General features: G+C 37.7%; 1 protein-coding gene across 4 annotated transcripts in view; it reads right to left on the bottom strand.

Annotated features, from left to right (window-relative positions):
* LEMD3 (LEM domain containing 3) overlaps positions 1-15,937 on the bottom strand; it is a 48,384-nt gene that overhangs the window by 22,887 nt on the left and 9,560 nt on the right. For 3 of the 4 annotated variants that reach the window (XR_007376936.1, XR_007376937.1, XM_048944089.1), the window contains exons 2-4: positions 6,904-6,957; positions 5,400-5,437; positions 3,220-3,286 (exon numbers count right to left, since the gene is read on the bottom strand). Coding sequence is in view for 2 of the 4 variants with exons in the window: in XM_048944089.1 (XP_048800046.1) it covers positions 3,220-3,286; positions 5,400-5,437; positions 6,904-6,957 (159 nt within the window). In the remaining 2 variants the exon portion in view is untranslated. The remainder of the gene's footprint in view (positions 1-3,219; positions 3,287-5,399; positions 5,438-6,903; positions 6,958-15,937) is intronic. The other variant, XM_048944095.1, reaches the window with a different exon arrangement.

Below are 15,937 nucleotides of genomic sequence, written 5' to 3'. Positions count from 1 at the left end.
ACTGATTCTCCCATAGGCAAATTCAACAGCAAATTCTAACAATGTGGAAAACCAGAAATTGTTATATGGGTTTTAAAAATCAGGCTAAAAAAGAAAAATCAAATATCTGAAGAACTGAAGGTTGAGGTGTGTGGCAGAACAGGAGCTGCAAGATACAGTAACTAACGCTTTAAATTAATGTTAAGGAACAGCCAGTGCTTTGCCAGGCCTTTCTGCCAGCCTTGGATTTACCAGCAGGTCTGATTCCATACGGAAGTCCAATTCACCTCACATTTCAAGGACCTGTACTGTCCTTTAGTGCAGAAGGAAACCATTCAAGTCTCACAGACCCCCCTGTGGAGAATGCTAAGCCAAAGATGCCTCTTACTAAGTAAAAATCCTTTGTGCACAAGGACACACAGGAGATGCTTCTTTGGAGGATGGTGATTAGGCTTATTCATTTTGTAAACCTAAGAATGGAGCTATCTACTGAAGACTCTCCACAAAAGCCAAACATCCAGTAATAAATACATACATGCCGGAAGGAAGCCTGATTGAAATAAAACAGATTTTGTTTTAAAATAAAGTGTTAGGCACTGAACTATACAGTATCTACAAACCTTGCTGCATTTAACAAAGGCAGAATGAAAAGACACAAACAAGAATATAAAATTCAACCCAGAACTGAATGAGTAGATTCTGCTTTTCCCTCTGGTTTCTTTTGAGGTAGGCATTACTCACCACAGATTTAGTAGACTAATAATTCTGAGAACTGTGATGCATTAAAAGGCAATCTATTTTTACAGAGGATAATTAAATTATTTTACATAATATCAGAGCACCACAGAATAGAATAGGCATCTATAATTGGAAAACAATATATTGAGTCAAATAAAAATAATGAAGCATTACAGTGACTCTTTGTTACTTAAAAAAAACCTCCAATGCATCATCTTTTATATTTAAAGCCCCATCATTTGCTCTCCAATTAAAGTTGACAAAGCAGAAAACACTGGCTCAATAAAAATACAATAAGTTTAATTAAACAGAAGGCTAGAAACTGAATTCTGAAGTGATCATCTCCACTGCAATTAGAACACTGAATAAAGCTTAACAGAAGACACTAGTGCAAGTTTCCATCTTGCCTTTTTAATATTAACAGTAATAACATGAGCAAATGATTCATAGCCAAGCATGAAATGAGAGAAATTTTTCCAAGTATGTGACAGGCCTGAAGAGAATCGTTTTTACTAAAACTATCTTCCATTACTTCTCTCTTTTGAGATGCTACATTATGTATAAGATTAACATTCTTAAACCCTTGCATCTCTCAAGCAACCTCCTGTGTCATACAACTTTTAAACAGTTTCCACCTGTTGTGCCAGGCTGACATCACTGCAGGACTGAAAAAGTGGAGGACAGACCTCTACCTCTCATACCCTGAAGACAGTTGGCACTGAGGATAACTTCTGAGTATCAGTGAAATAAGTCATTCTTCAGACTGCATGCAAGCTATTTTGCTGAGCAACAAGGCAATCTTGCAATATGGTTTCAATTTGAGGATATTTTTTGCAAGTAAGCACTGAAGATTCTCCTGGCCAGAAACAGACTAACAGAGACTGACACATCCTTGACATCTAAGGAAGAAAGCAGCAGGTCATCTTGGAGCATATATTTTCTTCTTGTAAGGAAGACTGCTAAATGTATTCTTTTAAGTGTTCATCACATATGAAAACCGCAATTAATGAAGAAAATTCACGTTCCTTCACAGATGCAGAAATGAAGCACCAAGCATTTTTATCCATGCAAATAAATCATCTACCATACAGCCACTGGAGGGCCAAATAACACTGAGAAAAGGGCAAGCTGCTATGCTATTTCTCTTCCTCTTTTGAAAAAAGAATATAATTCATTACTTCCATTTCACACCACTCAGCGCTTTGCTGCACACAGCTGTAGATCTCGGAAGACACTCCTGCACAGCACAGGTTAGCTACCTTGCATGAAAGAAATCTTTCTGTCTCAATGATTGATAGAAAAGAATTATCCACTATCATCTATTCAGCATGAAATAGTCTGAAACGGATAAAAATATCAAGACATAACTGAACCAAATTCAACCTGCACAACATTCACAATCAGAATGCAATAAATTTACAACTAAGAAAAAAAATACTATCTTGAACACATTCAGGTAAAACATTCTTTCACTAGCTTGAGTTAAAGCATACTGTAAACAGGGAAAAATTTTGTGGGGTTTGTCCTAACATTGCTTTTATTCACTGTAGATATTGTAAATATTCTGAAAACAAAAGCTTCTGCAAGAAGGTCACTCTTGCAATTTAAAGGTATTATAGAGCTGCTCAGATTTCTCACACATTTCCCCTATAGTCCCAGACATAAACTGTCAGTCTCACAGCTGTTGCCACATTTTCACCCTTTGAGAAACACCTGCATTATCTGGCAATAGTGAGTCTGTATACAGAGAAAACAAATACACTGAGAAGCCTTCTCAGTGGTACTTGCTGTTGCAAAACAAATAGTTGTCACAAAGAACAGTTGTGAGAAAAAAACTAAACCATTGCTTGTAAATACTAAACAAATGGTAATCACAGAGTAGTTTCTGCTGTAAATCATACTAGATGTCAAAGTTATACAATAGTCTTAAATCCTACCACTTCCCAATTACGATGTGTAAATTTCTATACAATTTAAAGCTGTCTTAATTGTGAAAGCAGAGTGGTTTTATTTTGAATATTCAGTAATTCTAAACATCACCTCTTACACAATACTATACATACTAATGAAATGTTCTATGTAATTAGTTTAAAGTTAGACTAATTTGTCTAAACAAGGCCATCTTGTTTAACCTCTAAACATTTTTGCTTGTTGTGAAATAAAGTTGTAAGCATTTTTCCAGAGTGAAATAACCACCTTTGCCTCAGCACACACAGCATATTTAAACCCTGTAATATCAAAATCAAAAATATAATCAAAAATCTTGAGATAAAAATATTCAGTCTTCCATGTTAACTCAAAAAAGTTGCAACGAAAGATGCTACGCTGGTGGAAAAGGCAGTGTGCATGATCTAGAAACAGGACTTCTAGTTTCCCAAAGCAGAGCTCTAAAGATAATCAGGGCCTCAGAATGCACCAGTTGCTGCAAATCACTGTCTGAGCACAGACATCTCAGTAGCTGTTACAATAATACGCTTAGTCACAATATTTTTGAAGTGTTACCTGCTACTTGTGCCAATTTATCATGAAGTGCATATAAGCTGTTCATCATGAGACTTATTTCAGCTTCCTAGGATTACAAAAAAGAAATCATTGCATTAATATTAAAACATTACTAGCATGAAATTTTCTTACACTTAATCCAAAAATTTTATACATCATCAGAAGAAAGAATTTTGTTTTAAACACATGTACAGGTAGAAGACTATAATAACATTTCACACATCAACAAAACTTAAGTTAGAGATTTTGAAAAAAGTATTCACAATACTGATTTTTCAGATCTTGACTGAAACTGAATTAGGTTGCTGCCTGCAATCTGTTTGCTCAGCCAATTAAAACAGACAGCTCAGAAGGTTATTTTAATAGTGTCGAGAGAAAAGTGCAGTGACCTACTGCAGGAAACCTGCTTTAGCAGGGAGTTGGACTAGACGATCTCCAGAGTCACTTCCAAACCCTACCGTTCTGTGACCCAAAAGAAGCCAGGTGGGTCTTTTTTGAAAGCTACTATGTAAAAATAAAAGTGAGCTTTATTCTTAAGTGTGGGTGGTGACACCACGCATGGACAATACTGGAGTATCATATGGCCATATTCCCCATGTAAGACTCACAGACAACAAAAATCTGATTTTGCTGTCTCCAAACTACTGTAATTTTTTAAGAAAAGCCATAATTTACATCATCTTTTTAGGGCTTCCTGCATAGGCTACTTGTATAAGGCCTATTTACCAATATATAAACATGAACACCATAGCAGTGTTACTTTACGACAGATTTAAACTTCTTTAACAAGACATTGAGCCACTTCATTGAAATTCATTGCGAAACCTTTTATATTGGAATAAGTTCCTCAAAATATGAAGACAAGGAACAAGTTAATTATTTACACTTGAGTACCCCGAAGGCCACTGCAAAAAGTTGTGGGTTGCTGTTTTGAAGCTGGCTCTGATTTCCAGGCAGAGCAAAATGGTTGAGATAAGACAAGAACCTTTATTCAGAAAATGTGCAAAAGAAAGTTTTCCAGGCTGTTCACCTTCTGGTTTTACTTGCATTGAAAAAAAAAAAAAAAAAAAAAAAAAAAAAAAACGTATTTTTAGCATAATTCCCTGCTGCATGAGTGCAGTCTGACAACATTTTAAAGACTGAATAGCTCCAATTATTTTCCATAAGAAAACTGCTACCAAAAGGGAGAACACTTTTCATTGATCAAACATTTGACAGATTAATTCCCCACAGACAACAGTAGAAACTGCCTCTTGTACTCTGGTTCTACAAATCCACCACAGTATTACAGTTGGTACTACCCAGGAAGTTAACCAACCTCGTTAACCCATTTCCTGAATGGAAAATATCAGCCCTTTAACACAAACAGCAGTGCTCTAAGTTCAGCTTATTTGCCTGTCAGTACCTCAGAACCTACTTCACAAAATTTAATTTGTTCAGAAGATTCAGTAGAAGTTTCTTCACAAAAACTAGATATTCAATGAAAATATGCAACAACTCAATTGCAGAGCTCAACACTAGATCCCCCAAAAGTTATCTTGCGAAACTTTCACATACATGCCAATTAAAAGCAGATCGCTGTTTGCAAGCCAGCCAAAAAGACTGAAGGCCCCTAGAGAGAAACACTAAAATGCAAGTTGCAGAACTGAGACTTACCTGGCTACCTTTCAAGGATCTCAAAATAGGTTATCCTGATATTTCAGTTGAGAGAGCAAATAGAGCAACTAGCAGTAGCATCGATTCAAAGTGAAAGAGACAAGTTTTCAAATACATTTTCTGAAGACAACTAACCCTTGGCTCTTCTGCAGTACTACGTAAGACCATAAAGTCTCACGACAGTCATCTCATCAGTTGTCCTTTCGCAGTTGAGAAACAAATGGTAGAAGGAAAACTGATCAACTTAGCATCAAGAAGATCTTAGAATATTTTTTTCTCATACGTATACAACACAAATTAGGTATCATTTTCTCATTATATAAAGCAACAAGCATGAGATAGCCAAGTCCTGTACTCCTATTTTCATCCCGAAATCAAAACCAAAAACTTAAAATATTCAAGTAACAGAAACGGACTAATCTCATATGAAACATTCAGAAACCACACCATTCTGATAAGATCACTATGGCTTTTACAGAACCATTTGACAGAGTGAAATCTCAACATTAAATGTTTTTACTTACTTCTATGCTTTGTAGTTCTCCACTGAAGGGATTCTTGACTATCAAAAAAAAAAAAAAGAAAAAATAATTCATTCTATAGTTTAAAAATTGTTTTTAAAAAAAAAAGTACATCATCACTCCGATTTTATAACAACGCTGTATTGTTTAAATAAAAACAAACAAGTCCATAACGTGAGAAATAACAATTAGGCAGCTATTAGCATTTGACATAAGCTCCACATTTTACATCAGGCTACAGCAGCAATTAGGTTAAACCAGAATTCTGTTTATCTGCATATTTCACAGTTGTTTGCATGCAAAGAAAAATATGCTTGTCATTTGCCAAACACTTGCTTTAATGACTCAACCACATTAAAATCATAATTTGAAGGCTTTACATACTTCAGATATCTATTTAAAAAGTATGACTACTTTTTTTACTATTATTAAGCCATAATCCACATACAGAGCTGTACAACTACATGGTACTTAATGTATTGACGGAAGTAAGAGACAACACATTGAGGACTTGGGCGAGGAGTGTGATGTGCCTAAATGACCACTCTATTCCAAAGAGAACAGTTTGTACAGCTCCCCAAAGCATACGCTTATCTGTTATATTCCTCTTGGCTACAACAATAAATTCCTCAAGCAAGAGAAACTGAAGCTAGACACATCAATTGCACTCAAAAATGACTGCCTGGTAACTGAAAAACTACCAAGGCAGGAGGAAAACACCATTAAAGCACAGTATTTTGCCTTTCTAAGCTATGAACTCAGACACCCACAGACTAAGCTTACACAGCAGTGAGCAGTTCCGTGTCCTATTCAAATGGGAAACGAAATTTCTACTGGCCTCAGTTTACCAAGCACATACACAATCAGGACAAAGAAAACACCTTGGGAAACCTGTCACAATCTTGAAGGTCTGGATTAAGTGCCACCATATTGATGCACAAAGCACACCAAAAATGGGCATGTACATGGGACACACTGCTTAATGTATTTCTACAGTCCGACCTTCTAACTGAAGCACAGTAAAATACACGCACTGTCTTAACTGAAGTCCAAAATAAGAAACTCCATTTACACAATATGGTTAGCCTCCACTCCCAAGGCATCACACCTGTTTCCACTGCATTCCTGGTTGCACCTGAAGGCACCCAGCAACAGTCTCTGATACAAACATGACCCACACAAAGCCCTCCCACACAAAGTTCTTTACAATGCATCACCAGCTGCCTGCTGGCAGCCAGCTGACTGACAGCATCCTAAACCACATAGGATGACTAAGCTGATCAATTAGTTTAGTCACAAATGGGAAAATCAATAGAAATAAAGGTAGAGACACTAGATTTCTATAAATTTGAAGCAGGATTTCTCATGTATGGGGAATGGAAGGTACAAAGGAATTGAAGTACCGACTCATAAAACAGTGGTTCCCTGACCTTTGCCATATGTAAAGTTATTTGGATATGTAACTGCAGAAGTCATAATGTCTGTAAAACAGTGCAACTTACATTACCTGCAAAAACTTCCAAAGCACTTCTGCCAGGAGACAGATGTTGACCCACTTCACCTTAATGTTGAAAAACAAGCAGAAGCGAGAATGATTACGGATTTATTGCTCCTATCTGCAGTGGTGATAAGGAACGATTAGAGCCAACAAACCACGTGGGGCAACAAAAATGCTTTCTGAGTAAAGAAAAGAGCCTGACCCTTTGAAACTCTGCAAACAAGAGGCTGTTCTTGTGTCTAGGCTCAGAAGTGTGTCACTTGCCCAAAGCAATAAATAAGTTCACTTCCTCTGACACCAAAGGAAAAAAAACAAAAACAGCCCAACACAGGGTCTGGGTTTTACAGACCTAAACACTTACTTTGGATATCAGACTGATAAATGCTAATAGAAGCAGAGGATGTTCAAATGAAGCCTTATAGTGCTTCGACTTCATTCCTTCAATGCAAATTCTCCAAGACTGACTGCTGAGTTATCAAACTACCAACTTTACAAAGCTTTTATGTATTTCATCATTAACTCTGTAGAATGCTTCCAGCACACTCAATTTTTAATCTCAATAGCCTGAAATGGAATTAGAGACAGTTGAGGCTCTACATGACTGCCAACATCCCAATTTATTTGTTACTTATCCAGACTGGGTAACAATGGGCTTTTTCCAGAGTCAACCTTATTGTACATATATGAAAACTTGACTGTATGATTTTAGATGCAGGAGAGACCTGCAAGACAGAATCGCATGTAGATTTCCATATATCTGACAGACGTGTTTCAGAACTGATGAAAGCCATGGAACAAATACAGTACAAGCACAGCTGCAAAGATGCCAAATGAAAGCTGCCAGCTGCAGTTCCATGTACTGCAACTAAGCAAAGGCAGTGGTGTTCCTGTGTTCGCACTGAGATTGGGGAAGTTGTGAAGTCCGACTCTTAGGTGAACAACTTCATATTTGGGTAAATAGGAAGACTGCCTTTATGAAGCATCCAGATGAGATATGCCAATGTTCCAACGTTTTCCTCTCTTTCACAAAGACAATATGACAATAAGAAAAAAAAACAACCCACTTCCCTTCAAAATGATTGAATCAATCCCTTTACCTCACACAGTAGAATTTCTTAAATTTGTGATTTTATGGGCAGTTAACCAGTACAAGAAAGAGTCATTCCATGCAAGATGTTAACCTAGCTTAGGATGCTCAATGCCTTAAGAGGCAAGTATGCAACGTGCTACTGCAGCAACTTATCGCCTGTGTGTGCAACTGATAGCTGTTAAGAAATCTGGATCTACTTACCACTTAAACTTCATTAACTAGAATCAGTAAGGCCCCTCCTTAGCTACTTTTATTTCTTTATTTTTTTTCAGTTCTGTTCACAATCAAAACTCTTACCAAACCATCTCAGTTGCCACAGCCTCTAGTGCAAAGTTCTGATCAGCTGCCCCAGCTCATCTCTGTTGCTTCAATGCATTACATCCACATTATTGGTTCAAAAAAATTTTCTCCAAAGTTCTTAAAATACACAAGTTTATCTTAACCAGCAACAAGTCCTTGCTCTACCAAAGCAAATATTAATAACTAATTGCTGATAGAAAGCTTTCTTATGTGAACATATACTTCCAAGGCTTCTCAAAGAGGGTTCAATATCTCAGCCATACAGCACTGACTAAGAGACTTCAAGTGGCTTCTCTATCAAGCTCAATTTTTATAAGCATCAAAGAGCTACATCTCCAAAAGAAATGAACTAGCTGAGTGTTCTGCATGGAGGTTTGCTATCCTGGAAGAAGAGCTCTTTTCCTAGCAAGGCTTTCCCTTGACTGATAACAGGACTATTTAACCTGAGTCAGAAGAAAATAAAGTATTTCTTTCTTATAAAGATATTGGAACAGGAAGGGACATTCTATTTAAATTCCATTTTGAAGAGGCAATCTTATTTAAATGCTAGTTAATAAAAAACAAGACAACCAGACTACTGAAAAGCCTGTGAAATTAATATAAGCGGCACATAAATGTTTTTCAGATTAACTGAATGCCAATACCTCTAGAAGCATCTTTCATATGTACCTTAGTTGGGGCAAGCTGTCAGTGATGACTTACAGTGGCAGAACTGCTTGGTCACAAAGAACAAAAAATCACCTCTCTAAGGGTCACAGTTCCAAAGCATTCCAGCCAAAGCTGTCAGCACAAACACACCAAGTATCACAGAGATACTCAATTTTAAGAATACAAATGCGGTCAGTGTCAACACACAAGGTTAATTTCCAAGGGAATACAGCAGCTGTCATCTCAAAAGCAACAATAAAACCACTCACTGGCCCCAGTTTCCTGCCTAATACATCGGTAACAATTGCAGACAGTGTTTACAAAAGAATCCTTCAGTTTTTCCACAAGGACAAACAGAGAGCACAAAGTGGGATTTCTCCTCTTTGTCAATGCATGCTTTAACAGACAAGAAGCCGTAGCCTAGCTGCACACATTTGTGAATGCAAAAGTCAGCTCTTACAGAGCCCTAATAGGCCAAGTTCCAAAGACTGACACAGCTTCACCTAGCAAGAAGATATGTACAAACATCTTAAGCAAGTGTACTTTTTTTTTTTTAGGATAGATACGAATTACTAAGGCAGTACAAAACTACGGTCTGTGTTTATTTTCTGGTCACTAAAGTTGGTTGAAGGAAAAAAAAAAGTAAATCCTTCCACAACAGGCATCTAGAGCTGCAGTACCTCATCCTGAGCTGCATTACCATTCTTGCTGTCACAGCATTCAACACTTCAACAGATATCAAAACTGACACATGAAGAAACAGTCACAGTGGGACAAACCAAGGACTCGTGAGCAATGTCAGGAAGGTTTTATTCTTCTGCTCTTAACTGGACAGAGAAATCAAGAGATCACAAGCAAAAGCAATGATCTGAGCACAGGAATATTGATACTTCAACAGAATATTCCCCTAGCCATTAACAAATTTTCACCTCAAATTTCCCGAGTCAGACAGAAGTTTTCTTTTCCTACATGCATCAGTAACAGTGTACTTTTCCCCACCAACTTGTGTAATCTTCCATTAATGCCAAGCTTCAGCAACATAAGGGACAGAGTTTCACAAGTTAACGTGAATACATGAAAAACCATTTGCTTTGCTTTTTCTGAACCTGCCACTTGCCAACTTGAGAAATTCCTCCTCATATTACAGGAAGCAGTGAGTAATCAGACTGCATTCAGCTCCTCCATAACACTCACCCCCCTTACTTCATTCCCCAGTCCTTACTCTTCCACATGGATGAGTCCTACCCCTCCTTGCTATGACACCCATGTGCCTTCAATCACAGTACAATTCTATGACTTTTTTCAGCTTTGCTTTTCTACTTCATCTTTTCCACCACTGGGAAACAGACACAGACACTACCCAAAAATAAAGGAGCACTACGGATGTTCTCAAATACATATTCTCAAGCACACTTTGTGCTCAATTCTCTTTCTCAAAACCACTACCATTGCGTTTGCTTCTTGACCACTACTGAAAATCAAGTTACCATTTTTGACAGAATCGCTGTAATCTCATAGTCTACTTCTGAAAGAACAACAATTTTATAAACCAAAAGCAACTTTTCAATGCAACTTTAAAGAGTTGTAAAGTCACATTTGCAGAATGAAACCCATCAATATTACTTCTGAATGTGATAATTCAGGAAGCACTAAATGCCATCTCCACGAGGATTCAGAGACAATTTACAGCAATGCAAAGTTCAAAGCCAGTAACTTCCACAGAAGCAAGCACATTTTCCCTACAAAGAGAAAATTACTTTTCTCTCCATCTACTTAGACACACACAGACTAACCCCAAAGTATTAGTCTGACTTTTTTTTTATCTTCTTCCAAAACTTGTCCTGGAAAAGAAGACTTGTGCTCAATCAGAGGATAGCCTAAGGGTTTCCATTCGTTTTCTCTTCATTAGAAAAAGAATGAAACAAAAATACAGATAATGTTAACAAAAAAAGCAACAATGCTGGAAGCTCTGCTATCCAAAACAGACCTCTGTGCTGCCTTGGAAACAAGCTGTCATTAATTTTGTAGTTCAAGTACTTTCAACATCAACCAAAGGCTCAGCCATTTTATTTTTGGTAACTCAAATCAAGTACTGATCCCACCTAGCAACATATCATGTATGTGTCAGACAGCTCCTAGTATGTCATCTCAACGGTCCTAAACCTTTAAGTTTGGAGGGAGAAACAAAAACTATTACAGCTCCTAAGATGTACATAATAACAGGATGTCTACACGCTTTCTGTAACAAACTTGGAAGGCACTCCTTTTAAAAGCCCAAGAGGATGTTTTACCACAAGTACGTCCTATTTAAAGTAAACATGTCAGTCCCTTCATGATTCCAGAGCTCCATCTTTCAGACAGCTTAAACAAAATAATCCTGCCTTTATTTTCCTCTCTGCAATTACTCAATACTCAAAGCTTTCTATGATCTCCAACTCCAGATTGTTTAAATTCAGGTGGAAACCACTTTGAATGAGTAGATCAAATATACATGCTGTTATAAGATGACACAAAGTCACACATAACACCAAGCAATTCCTTCACCACAGATATTCTTTGCTTCAGAACAGGTTTTTGTACTTCTAAATCAGTACATACATAAGATGAAAACAAGCTGCTTGACAGCAGCAGTTTGACCACTCCTTGGCTACGCTCTTTTTGAGCAGTAGGAGAATTCTAAAAGGATGTTAAGGAAAAACAGAGCTCAAGTCAGTTTTCGAGCTGTCTCAATCAGTTTAGTGAACTTTCATTAATAATTTTCTCCAGTATCATTTGAATTAATCCTGCACTCAAATAGGCGAGATAAGGGTTGATGAAACAACCAAATTACTTCATTATCACTTCTTTTCTGACAAAAGCCTCCTCTCAAAGAATCAAAGTTATCTTTTTGTGACAGACATCCAGATATTTTTCTCTCTGCGCTAGTAGTAGCAAAGCCCTCATTATTTTAGGTAAAAGAACATATATATATATGTAATATATATATATAAAGTATATAAAATATGCACATATATAAAATATATATTTAATATATATATATTTATATATATTTTTAAGTTCTTTGCTGCTTCTTAAATGGGGTCGAAGGGGAACTCTCCATATTTCAGTCGTATCGCCCTACATAGAACCATTCAAATGCATTCTTGCCTATTCAAACACTGGTGAACATAGACCTGAACACTGAGAGATTCTATTAATAGAACCACAGCAATTCAGTCCATGTTTAAGGTGACTAGCATTTTGGGAGAGCTTCTCATTAGATTTGAGGGCTGGAGCACCTTTCCTACAGAGAAAGGCTGAGGGAGTTGGGATTGTTTGGCTTGGAGAAGAGAAGGCTCCGGAGCGACCTCATTGTTATCTTCCAAAACTTGAAAGAAGTTACAAGCAGGACAGACTTTTTACACAGGTAGACAGTGACAGGACAAGGGGGGATGTATATAAATTCAAAGAGGTGATGTTTAGGTTAGATGTTTGGAGGAAATTCCTCTCTCAGAGGGTGGTGAGACACTGGCACAGGCTCCCCAGATAAGCTGGGGATATCCCATTTCTGGAATTGTTCCAGGGTGGCTTGATGGGTTCACAGACAGACTGATCTAGTTGTTGGCAACCCTGCCCACCACAGGGGGTTGTAACTAAATGATCTTTGAGGTCCCTTCCAACTCAAGCCTTCTACAATTTTGTGATTGAGTTTCATCTGAATAAAAACAATACTTCCACTTTTAGCGCCTTCATTATTTATAAAAACTCTAGAAAGTCTATGTTTCGTGCTTAAAAGATACATTATTTTGATCTGTGTAATGCCTATAAATACTCCAGCATCAGAAAAGTGAAACAGAAGAGCAGGCTGTCAGTTCTTAAGAACTTCACTTGTCTTTTTTCCTAATAAATCATAAAATAAATCCAAAACTTAAACAGTTGCCAAAACACCAGTGCTGACTTTAGAGCAAGTTTTGACTACAGTGTTACCAATCTATCAACAGTACTACTGGTGAGAACCTGCTGTACTAAAGCACCCACTGCAAGTTACTGTGTCTACAAAGACAATGGAAGACCTTGAAAATAACTGCAAATAGGCACATAATGATAAAAAAAGGTAAACAAACCCACACCAGAATCAATGCAGCTACACTGTGAAACAAACTTGAGAATAACCACATCCACCAGAAGGTAATACTAAAATGTAAGTCCCTAGTTCTGTCAAGAGATGAAAAACTCAAGCAGAAAAAACTGTTCTGCACCTACACAACTGCAGTACAGCTACATCAGAAGTATCAAGCGCAAGTCACCAGATGCTTACCTCAGTATTTCCAGTTAACATGCCCACTCAGAAGCTGGTCTTCACACCTAATACTATCTCGTCTGTGCTTACATTACTCTCAGTGGAGCACGCTCAGTAGAAGAGCAACTTGTACAATAAACATTTTAATGTGCTCTTGTTATGTTTAATGTACATGTTTTATAGCAACGGAATTTGCACGCACATTCTTTTACATTGCATTACAGAACACACTATATTTCAATGAGGAAACACTTCTCAGTGTTCTATTAGAAAGAAAAAAGCTTGGAAGCGTGTTTGCAATGCACTGTAAAAATTTGTTAGTATAACATTCCTTGCATACATATACACAAATGGTCTGCATTACGGGCTAGTGTTTTATGTAGGAGAAAACACTAAGGCTGCATTTATTAGCAGCTGCAAAATATTATCAGGAAAAACATTATATTTTAGACACCTCCCTGAACTTTACAGCAGGTAAAGAATACTTTCGCCTGCAAGAGAACCACAACAGGCTTCTGTATTAACTCTTCTTTCTTCTCTGCTCCCTCCCAAATATTTTAGGTCTTTGTACATTGTAAGGTCAAGAAAAACCCAAGACTTCAATAAATGAACACTGAAATGGAAAATATATTGAGAAGCTGTGAAATGCCTCCCTGAAAACACTGCAGCAGAGGCAGCTCAAATATCAGATTAGGAAGCTGCCTGGCTTTCCTCAAGCTCCCAAGTTCAAGCTGGAGAGCAAACCGGTAATGCAAGTGTTATTAAAACACAGAAGGTTTAACAATTATTGGGAAGTTGCAATTAAATATTAAATACATTGTCATTCCCCTGAGGGGCCAATCTGCATAGAGACACTCCTTCTCATCTCGCACAAGCAGAAAGGAAAGATTCCTGTCTTGAAGAGAGTCCAACATAAAAATACAGTCAACATCTTCTTCCAAAGACTTCAGTTACAAAGAATTAGTATCATGCTACAGAACTATGAGCAGCTTACAGCACCCAAAGATAACATTCAAACAGACAGCACTGACAGAAGAATCCTTAAAAGACCCTCAATCATAAGAGCTAAGCCATTATCTTGAATTTGTTAAAGATCACATTGGGAATTTTTTCTTTTCAAAAGTGGTGTTCTGCTGCGCCTTTGTCCCTTTAACAGTTCAGCCTGGTCTGACTATCAGCACCTGCAGAGAAAGAAGTAGCACAACTGCTAAACAATGGTTCATAACGTATACACAGCCTGAAAAGAGCTGCAAACCTCTGAGAATAGTATCCTGGTGTAGCCTACGGAGAAAGAAGAGCTTTCTCTCCATTGTGTAGGTGATACAGATTTAGCTGCTAGCGGGTTTCACCTCCCCACAAAGAGCTTTCTGAGAAAAAGCAATTGGCAGGTTACCAAAGTATCCATACTGGCTACAGAGAAGCTGCCCAGTAGGCACAGAAGTTTGTGCAGCTGGAAGCCAGGATGAGGTCGGCAACCTTTGAGTGAAAATGAAAGAAGTGGGTGATACTCAGCAACTCTGATTTTTACTCAGCTGAAGCAAGACTAACCTTCCACTCTGCCTCCACCAGCACCTGCCCTTGGCTGATAGCTTAACTGGCAGGTTCAAATAGAACTGATTATCTGAAGAGAACAACCAGGCTACCACAGCCATACACCACAGCTGTCCTTAGGCTTAAGGCTTACCTTTACCTCCCACTCTCAGCCCAACAGTCTGTTTGAACTGAGGCCTCCAATTTTGTTATCATAATTGGTTTGTGGTTGTTGTTTCGTTGTTGTTGTTTTCTTCCTTAAATTAAAAAGGCTACGCATAAGGAGGTGCTTGCGGATTGAGGTGCTGAATCTGGTATATGAGTGCTGGTAATAGCTACTAGTACGATGCCAAGATTTGGGTAAGAAACTCTGCAGTCCCATCTTCTGAACGGCAAAAAACACAACACACCAATTCATTCCCTTGCAACAGGGACAAACAGACCCTATTTGGCCTTTGGACCTCAAAATGGGAATGAGATGTCCTGGTATTTTCATGCAATTGTTTCTTTCTAGTCTGATCCTCCCACACAGCAATGACGTTACTGCCAAACGGAACAGAATAAAACATATCTGGCTTTAACATCTCATTATTTTTTCCTATTTCAAGTGTCACCTACTAAATCCACACAATTTTATTGTTTCTTCATGAAAAGCATCCAAAGCTGAAGGTCAAGGAAAGAACAATATTTCAAGTTACAAATGAGAAAACATTAGCAGCTGCTTTGTTCAATTCCACAGTACACAAAGCATATCTTTGCTCAAGGTGAACAAGCTAAAATAAAAAAAGAAAAAGGCTATTGCATTTAAAGACACTGCTCACAATACACTGAGGATCACCAAGTCAGACACACATCTGCCCATGCTGAATGGCTCAGCTCTCAAGAGTACTTAACAGTACAGCTGGTATTTCTGGTTTTCACTGTGTAAAAAAAGGAGTAGCTCAAAAGACACTGTACAGACAATACAGCACTAGGGCTCTCTAGATGTTCTCAACTGTTTCAGATTTTTCTAAGGGTTTATCAGAACAAAAGTTTGTCTTCTTCTCTACAAAATATGAAGTATGCAAACATGAAATACCCTTTTAGATACAGCTCAGACTATCCATTTCGCACAGTTATTCAGGAAAAAAGACCTTTATCTAGAGCTGCTCCTGGATAAGCATTACTTCATAGGCTTACAGAAAAACTCAAAAATA

This window comes from Lagopus muta, chromosome 1, assembly GCF_023343835.1.
Source record: "Lagopus muta isolate bLagMut1 chromosome 1, bLagMut1 primary, whole genome shotgun sequence".
Classification (NCBI taxonomy): domain Eukaryota; kingdom Metazoa; phylum Chordata; class Aves; order Galliformes; family Phasianidae; genus Lagopus; species Lagopus muta.
This window is presented reverse-complemented; position numbering and strand designations above follow the sequence as displayed.